General features: G+C 65.1%; 1 protein-coding gene across 1 annotated transcript; it reads left to right on the plus strand.

Annotated features, from left to right (window-relative positions):
• The first annotated feature begins 3245 nt into the window (after window positions 1-3245).
• On the plus strand, window positions 3246-5541 carry LOC119698475 (oligodendrocyte transcription factor 2-like). Its single transcript, XM_038130343.1, is given in 7 exon segments — window positions 3246-3280; window positions 3654-3815; window positions 3818-3870; window positions 3872-3926; window positions 3929-4259; window positions 4261-4489; window positions 4492-5541. Coding segments are annotated over 6 exon segments (861 nt in total). The 5' UTR covers window positions 3246-3280; window positions 3654-3673; the 3' UTR covers window positions 4543-5541.
• The last annotated feature ends 4430 nt before the right edge of the window (window positions 5542-9971 follow it).

The raw sequence follows: 9971 nt of genomic DNA on the forward strand, positions 1-9971 counted from the left end.
AGGGCGCCCCTGGAGATCCCGGTCTGAACTGGGAACTTTCCGAGGCTCTGGGCCCAGATGGGAGGCAGACAGCTCCGACTTCCCGAGCAGCGCCCAGACCGCTTTCAGCCGCGGAGCTGCAGCCGCGCCCGGCCCTCGGGTGCCTCGGGTGCCTCGGGTTCCTCCCGGCCGGAGCGGGCAGCTCCAGCGGGGGCGAGGGCATCCCCCGGGCCCGGGGGGGAACGGGCAAGAAACCCCCCCAGCAACAGCCTAATGACATTCCAAGCGGTTTGCAGCGTGAAGGCAAGAGTCTGGTTTTTATTAAGTTATCACTTCATCGTGTTCCTGATTGCCTCCATTCATGCCTTAGTTGTCTACAGACGCTATTAAAAAAAGAAATAATACATATTCATAGCGCAGCAAATGGGCTCTGCTCCACATTTTAGTGTCAAAATCAAGTTCGGGTGAAGGGCTCCTCTGGGAACGCTCCGGGGCCGCTTCCCGGGATGCGCCAGCGAGGGGCGGCTGCGGCGCGGAGCCTGCCCGGGTCCGGGGAGGGGGAGGTGCGACACTTCACTTGTCATCTCACGGCACAGACCGTCCCCTTCCTCCTCGCACCCCCTGGCAGGGCGGCAGAGCAGCACCGGGCGGTCCCGGTCCCGATCCCGCTCCTGATCCCAATCCCGATCCTGATCCCGCTCCAGCTCCCGATCCCAATCCCGATCTCGATCCCGATCCTGATCCCAATACCGATCCAAACCCAATCCTGATCCTGATCCCGATCCCGATCCCGATCCCAATCCCGATCCCGCTCCAGCTCCCGATCCCAATCCTGATCCTGATCCCAATCCCCGATCCCGATCCCGCTCCCGCTCCCGATCCCGATCCCGATCCCGATCCCGATCCCAATCCCGATCCCGATCCCGCTCCAGCTCCCGATCCCGATCCCGATCCCGATCCCAGTCCCGGTCCCGGTCCCGGTCCCATCCCGGCAGAGTGACAGTGGTCACCAAGGACATCGCTCCCTTCGCGACTCAGATCCCGAGATTTCTGCTGCGGACTCAGAGAGGGGTTTCCTCTCTGCAAGGGGGGAGAGGAAAATAAAAAAGAAACGAGGAAAAAAAAAAAGAGAAAGAAACAAGAAAAAAGGGAAAAGAGAAGAAAAGGAAAAAGAAAAAAAAAAAACGAAAAAAAAAAGAGGGGGAAGGAAAAGGAGAAAAGAGAAAGAAACCGGAGAAAAGAGAAAGGAAAAGGAGAAAATGAAGGGGAAGGAGAAGAGGAAAGGGAAGGGGAGGGGAAAGGAAAGAGGAAGGAAAAGGAAAAGGAAAAGGAAAAGGAAAAGGAAAAGGAAAAGGAGAGACAGCCCGCTGCCCACTTCTCCCTCCCGAGCCCCCAGGGGTGATGCCAGAACGGCCTCGGGACGCAGCGGCCCCGAGCTCCGGCTGCCCCCCGGCACCCCCGCCCTCTGTCCATCCCGCTGTCCATCCCTCTGTCCATCCCTTGTCCCTTCTGTCCATCCCTCTGTCCATCCCCTCCGTCCATCCCTTGTCCGCCCCTCTGTCCACCCCTCTGTCCATCCCGCTGTCCATCCCTCTGTCCCCTCTGTCCATCCCTCTGTCCAGGCCGTGGCCGGAGGCTGTTCCCCGCAGTTCCCGCTGTCCGTTCCCGCAGGTGACCCCCAGCTCTGCTCCAGGGCCCCTCTCCAGCCCCGGGGCGCTCCCGGGGGGTTCCTGCCCGGCCCGCGGGGCTCCAGGGCCCGGCCCGCTGCCGGAGCTCCGCCGCCCCCCGGGGCTGAGCCGCGCCTGCCGCGGGCCCCACGGGGCGGCCGGGCCCCCCATCCGTTTGACAGCTTCTTCTGCGGAGCAGGGACGGTCCCAGCCCTTAGGGAGGAGAATTGCCGAGCCCTGGCGCGCAGGAGACGGGCGCTGCGGCGTTTTCCTCGCTCTCACACCATCGCCGCTGCCCTGGGGGCGATCCTCCCGCCCGCCGCCCCTCCCGGCCTGCCGGGGGCCGGTTCCCCCTCCTCCGGCCGGGCCTGGAGAGGCTCCGGGCTGAATTCGTTGTGCTGTTTTCTCCAGCACCGCGGCGCTCGGAGCCGCCAGGCGAAGGCGGCGCCCGGCTCCGGCCGCCGCTCCCACAAAATAAACCAAACTTTGCTCAGCTCCGCTCCCCGTCCCCCCGCGGAGCTCAGCCCCGGCCCCCCCCCATCCTCGGGGGGTCCCCGTGCCCGCCCGGAGCCCCGGCACGTCGCCGGTGGCCGGGCCGGGCGGCAGCGGGACACACGCCGGGCGGCGGGCCCGGCTGTCGCGGGGACAGATTTTCCTAATTGACCTGTTACGGATCATCCCCGCAACCGTTGGGAAACACATTTCCACGCTTCACTTCTTAACGTTTTAAATACATATTTAACGGATGGTTGAGGCTTGCCGGGCCAGCTGGGAAACACACGGGTGTAAAAATAATACAACAAAGGCAAAGGGGCCGGGGGGGCCGGCGGGGAGGGGGCGGCCGGGGGATTTACCCCGGTGCGAGGAAGCTCCCACCCTGTTGCGCGGAGCTGCCGGGGCGAGGGGACTCGCCGGGAGCCGGCGAGCGGCGCAGGAAGGCGGGAGGCATTTCCGAAGGTCATTTTTTGTTCGTTTGTTAACGTCTTTTACTCTTTCTTTCTTTCTTTCTTTCTCTCCCCTCTCCCGCTCCCTTCTCGCTGAAGGCCTTTTTGGGGCAGATTTAAGCGGCTGCTCAAAAACTTCTCCACCGTTCTGCGGGGCCGGGGGGATGCTCGGGGCGATTCGCTCGCGGGGAACGGAGAGGCCGAAATCCCGCTTTTCTCCGCCTCTCCTTGCACCACTTGACGGGAGAATAACGCCCGGGCTCGGGGCAGGAGGGGGCACCGGGCGGGGGCAGCGCTGCCCGGTGCGCGCCGGCGGGCGAACCGAGCACCGGGGAACACCGACGTGCGGGGGCTGCTCGGTCCGGTGCCCGTCCCCGTCCCCGTCCCGTCCCGCCCCCCCAACAGCTGTTCCCGGCGCTGTCATTGTTGCGTTTTATTATGGTTTGACAAAAGTCCCTCCCCCCCGCCGGGCTCCCCGCGCCGCTCCGGCCGCGCCCCCCCGCCCCCATCGAGCCGGAGCGGCCCCGGTGACATCAGCCGTCCCCCCGCCGCCGCCGCGGATTGGCGCAGCCCCCCTCCCGCCCGGTGACATCGTTCCTCCCCGGCGCGGCTATAAAGCGGCCGCCGCTCCGCCGCAAGGTGCGCGCTGCTGCTGCCGTGCTCGCCCGTCCCGGCGCGCCGCTCGCCACGGTGAGTGCCCCCCGCGCACCGCGAGTGCCCCCCGAACCCTGCGAGTGCCCCCCGAGCCCTGCGAGTGCCCCCCGAGCCCTGCGAGTGCCCCCCGCGCACTGTGAGTGCCCCCCGAGCACTGTGGGTGCCCCCCGCGCCCGCGGCCCCGCGTGGACCCCGAGCCCCGGCGGAGAGGAGCCGGGGGAGGAACGGGACGGGACGGGACGGGACGGGACGGGAGCAGCCCCCGGCGAGGGGAGGGCGGGCAGCGGGGCCGGTGCCGCCGGGCCGTGGCTCCCCGGGCTCGCCGATGGGGCGGGCGGGCGCGGTGCCCCGGCGAACGGCGGCGGGCGCTGACGCGGGGCCGCCCGCGGGCTCTCTCCCCTCCCCGCAGGCTGCCCGGCCCGCCGGGCCATGGACTCGGACGCCAGCCTGGTTTCCAGCCGCCCGTCCTCCCCGGAGCCCGATGACCTCTTCCTCACGGCCAGGAATAAGGGCGGCGGCGGGGGCTTCACGGGCGGCACCGTGTCCAGCTCCACGCAGAGCGACTCCCCGCCGAGCTGAGCGCCGAGCTGCGCAGCGCCATGAGCGCTGCGGGGGGTGGTGGTGGTGGACAAGCTGGGCTTCAAGTCCTCGTCGTCGTCCTCGTCGTCGTCGTCCTCTTCCTCCTCAAGAAGGACAAGAAGCTGATGACGGAGCCGGAGCTGCAGCAGCTGCGGCTGAAGATCAACAGCCGGGAGCGCAAGCGGATGCACGACCTGAACATCGCCATGGACGGGCTGCGGGAGGTGATGCCCTACGCGCACGGCCCGTCCGTGCGCAAGCTCTCCAAGATCGCCACGCTCCTCCTGGCGCGCAACTACATCCTGATGCTCACCAACTCCCTGGAGGAGATGAAGCGCCTGGTCAGCGAGATCTACGGCGGCCACCACGCCGGCTTCCACCCCGCCGCCTGCCCCGGCGGCATGGGCGCGCACTCGGCGCCGCTGCCCGGCCACCCGGGGCCACCCGGCCTCGCACCCCGTGCACCACCCCATCCTGCCCCCCGCCGCCGTCTCCAGCGCCTCCCTGCCCGGCTCCGGCCTCTCGGCCGTCAGCTCCATCCGGCCCCCGCACGGGCTCCTCAAGTCGCCCTCGGCCGCCGCCGCCGCCGCCGCCGCCGCCCCGCTGGGCAGCGGCTTCCAGCACTGGGGGGGGATGCCGTGCCCCTGCAGCATGTGCCAGGTGTCGGCCCCGCCGCCCACCACGTCTCCGGCATGGGCACGGCCAGCCTGCCCAGATAGCCACCGACACCAAATGAGCCCCTCGGCCGGGCGGCCCCGCCGCGCCCCCGGCGCCCCCAGGACCTACGGACGCTCCCCGCCGGCGGCAGCGGCGCCGCCCCGCTCCGCTCCCGGAGGGGCGGCGGGAGGGGATGGAGCCCGGCCCGGGGTCCGCCCCGCTCCCGGGATACCCCCCCGGCCCGAGCGAAGCCCCGCGCACCCGCCGCGTTTTTAATTTTCCCGACGATGCCGCGAACTCCGGAGCAGGGGAGGGCGGCGGAGCCGGGGCTCGCCGCCGCCGAGGAACCAAAACTGCGGAGGGGCTTTGAAAACTCGTTTACCCGCTCGTTCGCTCCCTCCCTCCCCTCTGCCGGTCTCGGTTCCACACACAGAGCCTCCCGAGCCGCTCCCGGGGCGCATCCCCCCGGACCGCCCGTCCCGGGGGGCTCCGGGGAGCCGCGGCCGGGGGTGCGGGCTCTGCGCCGCTCTCCCCGCTCCGGGGCTCTGCCGGGCTCTCTCCGCCGCGGGATTTGTAAATAGACCGATAAGGACGCGAGTCCGCTCTGCCTGAGCTTTCCGTCCGTGCACTTGTTCTGTGTCAGCCTCATGAGTGAAAAGGGGTCGGTTTGCCTTGGTTTCCTTCCTTTGGGTTCTTGGGGTTTGTTGGGTTGGTTTACTTTTAAGCGTATAACACGTTTGTTTCGTTGTTTTTTGGTTTTGGTTTTTTTTTTGTTTGTTTTTTTGTTTGTTTTTTTTACGTTCCTGCCACCTTTAACAAAGTTTGAACTCTTTAATGCTCTTTCTGTGTAGGAACTTTCACCCTGTCCGTGTTGCAATACTGAGAACTTGGGCTTGTTTCTGAAATAACAACTTTTCTTATCGCTGCCCCTTGCAGAGATTTTATCATCTGTTTATTTTTGTAAAAAAAAAACCCACAAAAAAACCCAAAAAAACAAAAGAGAAAAAGAAAAAAAAAAAGTTGCTAAATAATATTTATTACTTGTTTGGTTGCAAAAAAAAAAAAAAAAAAAAAAAAAAAAAAAAAAAAAAAAGTGATCCACTGTTGAGATTTAAATAAATAAAAAAAATAAAAAGAAAAAAGCATTTTAAATAAATGTCTTTTTGCTCTTCCTCGCTGTTCCGGGGAGGCGGAGACAGATGGGGAAGGGATGGGAATATTTCTGGCGCATCCTTGACTTTCGCGGAGTTTTTTGTCAGTTTGCTTCGCCGGCGAATCGAAACCGTTTGAGGGCTGGGTTTGGGGTTTTTTATTTGTTGGGGTTTTTTTTCCCTTCCTCATTTATTCCATTTAGAATCAGAGCGGCGAGGAAAAACCGACCGGTTCCGCGTCGGTAACGTGAAGATGTCTGACTGTCGAATCCAGCGCTTGGCAAAGGCGAAATCTTAATTAAACATTAATTCCGGGAGAGGAACCATCCAGCTCGGCGCTGGGAGCTCGCTCGCTGCCACGGCGTCTGCGCGTTTGACCTTCCACCAAAAACCCCCCGAACGAAAATCCACGCAAAAAAAAAATATTATTTGGGGACAATCCCCAATTTTTTTTCCCTCCTGAAGCCGCTCGTGTCTGCGGCTGGACGCGGGTGTTGGGGCAGGAGATTCTCCGCACACCCCGAGCAAAGGGCCCCGGGGTTCTGAGGAAGGGGGGCTCGGGGGGCTCCGGGGCGGGCCGAGGTTCCCCCGGCGAGCTTCCCGTCCCTCCCGACCTGCAAACGGCGGCGCATCGATTTCGATATTTCGGGCTGCCCCCGTAGAAATACACAAAAATTCATCGCTCCCACGGCTCGGGGGGAGCCCGGGGGGCGCAGACACCGGCGGGCAATGAGAGCGGGGGCCGGACCCGGGGGACTCCTTGTTCGGTCTGGGTTTTTCCTGCGGGCCGAGGCGCTCCCGGGTGGCCGGGCCGCGCTGGGGCCCCGCGGGGCTGCGGGCGGCTCCCGGTGCCGCCGCCCCCGGCGCTCCTGCGGGGCTGGGCCGGCTGCTTCCCTCCTTCCCAGCCCCTCCAGGAGAAGGGAGGGGGCTGCGGAGGAGCGTCCCAGCGACGGTGGCCGTGCCCCAGCCCCGCCGAGATTCCCCTCCCGCAGCCTGGCCGGCACCTCCCGGGTGGCGCTGGGACACGCGCAGCGCAGGGGACTCGCACAGCGCAGGGGACACACGGCGCGGGTGGCCCAGGTGCCTTCCCCCGGCCCGGGGGGCTCCGGGGGTGCCCCAGGTGCGGGTTCGGCGCCGCTCTGCGGCTCTCGAGGCACAAACCCCCGCCTCTGCCTCCTCCCGCGCGGGAAAAAGCCCAAAACGAGGAGCGGGCAGGTGTCCGCCAGCGCCCGGGGACCGTGCCCAGGACGGGAACCGTGTGCCAAGGGCCGGCCAGGGCCGGGGAGGGGCAGCGCCCACCGCAGTGCCCGGGGCCGCCGAGCCCAGCGCTCCGGCAGCACGATGGGGAGCGGCCGTCGAGGATGCCACCCCCGGGCCGGTTCGGCTCCTGGAGCCCCGGCAGCGGTGCCAGACACCCCCCTGCGCACCCCCACACCCCCAGACACCCCCTGCACCCCCCACACCCCCAGACACCCCCTGCATCCCCCCATCCGCGATAAGCAGAGCAGCTTTCCAATTAGCGGAGCGCCGGCGAGGGAGCGCTGCTGCCGCTGCGGAAGGGCAGGAGCAGGTGAGAATTAGCGGGGAGCATCATTAGGAGCTGCTCTTTGTCTCTATTAAAGGCAATAATTAGCGCCCTGACAGATGCAAAAGTCGGCAGTGGCCAGAAGCCGGTAAATCCTGCTCGCCTGCCTGCCCGGCTCGCCCCCGCGGGGGCCTGGCCCTGTCGCTAACAGGTGGCCCCGGGGGGGAGCCCCGACGGGCAGGGGGGGGACATGGGGACACGGCTCTTCCGCGGGGGCCTTTCGGCCACACCGCTGCCAAAAGCAGCGAGGGCGGCATCGCCCCCACCCCAAATGGCCCCTGCCCGCCAGGCCGGGGCCGCGCATCCTGCCCGGGAGCGGGGGGACAGCGGGGCTGGCACCGGGGCTGGTACCGGGGCCGGCACTGGGGCCGGCCCCGAGCCGTGCGGGCACCGCCTGTGCCCCCCTCACCGGCTCCCTGCGGACGATCCCGGCCGTCCTGCGGCCCCCAGGGCTCCCCATATGTTCCCGGGCCCGGGGAGCCGCCCGCAGCCGGGTAAGGTTACGGGGGGGGGCCCATCTGCTCCGCGGGGCTCCCGCCGGGGGCCCCAGAGACCCGCACGGAGCCCTCCCTCCACCCTCCCCTAGGGTTTTTAGGCGCTCTGGGTCTATCGCGACCTGTCCCGACAGGAGGAGGAAGGCAGGCCCTGCCCGCACATCCCGGCGTCTGAGCCGGCTCCTTCCTCGCCCCCTCACGCCTTTCCTTCCTCTTTCCCCGACCCTCCCCTGCTTTCCCCTTCTCTTTCCCTCCTTCCCCACCTTCCCCTTTCCTCTCTTTCCTTTTTCTCCTCCTGTTCCCCACCGAGCCCCAGGCCCAGAGGGGAGAGAGGGGCGGGCAGAGCTCAGCAGGGCCTGCAGTGACCGGACAGGGAGCGAAGCTGAGACAGGGGAAATCCACGTTCAGTATTGGCAATGAGGAATTGTCCCCTGGCAGGGTGGGCAGGGCTGGATGGAATTCCCAGAGCAGCTGGGGCTGCCCCTGGATCCCTGGCAGTGCCCCAGGCCAGGCTGGACACTGGGGCTGGAGCAGCCTGGCACAGGGGAAGGTGTCCCTGCCATGGCAGGGGTGGCTCTGGGTGGGATTTGGGGTCCCTCCCATCCCAAATCATTCCATGATTCCACCAGCACATTTCAGGCAGAGACCAAAAGGCATCCAGGAAGGCCAGGGGAAGGGAAGGTTGTGCATTTTTCATTTCCACAGGGGATTTCTTCGGCCTCTGCCTGGAAAATATTAAGCCAAGGGGACCAAAATCCACTGCAAATCCCTGACGGAGGCATTCCTGTTCTGCAGGGCACCAGCTCTGCCTCCTGCCAGGGCAGCCCTGAGGGGTGGATGGGATGGGATGGGATGGGATGGGATCCATGGGATGGAATGGGATGGGATGGGATCCATGGGATGGGATGGGATCCAAGGGATGGGATGGGATCCATGGGATGGGAGCTGCCAGAGCCCCCGCACATGGCTGCAGGATCCCTCCCCTTTCACTGGGATGAGTGCCCCGAGTGAGCACCCACAGCCCCCTCAAGACCTTCCTAAAACCAATCCTCCCCAGAAAAACGTGGCTTTGTTTTAGCTCTAAGCTCTGCCCAGGAGCACGGAGCAGGAGCCCCTGGCAGGGTGAGATTCACAGGTCCCATTCACCTGGTGAGAGCCTCACCACGCTGTTAGGAGCTGTTATTCCCTGATATCCCAGGGCCAAAGTACCCCTGGACATCCCTGCAGTGCCCCAGGGCAGGGCAGGGTGCTGGGTGGGACAGGGACCGGGGTCACTCCATGGCACAGCCCTGGCAGGGACAATCCTGGGCTCCTGTTTCACTGCTCTCGTGTTTACCCTTCCAGAGGGGACGGGCCAGTGTCCTGTGTGCTGTCTGATGGCCCAGGGGACACTGCTGTGACAGGAGCAAGCGGCCCCAGACGATGCCAGCAGCCCCTGGAGTGGCAGGGCGGGGTGTGGAGCTGTCCCTGGATGTGGCTCTTCCATCCTCTGTGGGACAGGGAGCTCCAGGCCCAGCGTTACCCAGATCATCCCAAATGCTCAGGTGCAGCTGAGGGATGGGTTTTCCAGAGCTACCATGGGATCCCAGAAGTTTGGGGTTGGGAGGAACCTCTGGGATCACCCAGCCCAGCCCCTGCCCCCAGGGTCACCTCCAGCAGCGCCCCAGGAACGTGTCCAGGGGCTTTGGGATGGCTCCAGAGAGGGAGACTCCAGCCCCTGCCTGGGCAGCTGCTCCAGGGCTCTGCCCCTCCAGGGAAGGAAGTTCTTCCTCCTGCTGGGCTGGAATTGTGGTTTAGCTCCTGGCCATGGCTCCTTGTCCTGCCACTGGCACCAACACCCCCACGAGCTCCCAGCTGCCCCCAGCCAGCCCTGCAAGCCTGGTTTTCCATGGAAAGTTTAGGTGGGAAGGGAGTTTTTCCCAAAATCTCCCTCCTGAGAGCCCTTTCCCAACTGACAGCAGGCTGGGAGCGATCCCTGGGCTCTGCCAGCTCTCGGGGCATCACGGGCCACCCAAACCGAATTTGCCACCGCAGGCATCAAATATTCTCATCTTTCTGCCAAAAACTGTTAAGGGGAGTCAGCGACTGGTGATGGCAGTGGGGTCACGAGGCTCTGCCAGCCCCACGCCTGCGAAGGGGCACAAGGTGCTCGAGCCCTTCTGGGCCAGCATCAGAACTCCCAAAGTGCATTCCTTCGGGAGAATCCAGCTTTAAACACGGGACCAACAAGGAACCGCAGCATCACACAGGTCAGACACATC

Source organism: Motacilla alba, chromosome 1 (assembly GCF_015832195.1).
Source record: "Motacilla alba alba isolate MOTALB_02 chromosome 1, Motacilla_alba_V1.0_pri, whole genome shotgun sequence".
Taxonomy (NCBI): Eukaryota; Metazoa; Chordata; class Aves; order Passeriformes; family Motacillidae; genus Motacilla; species Motacilla alba.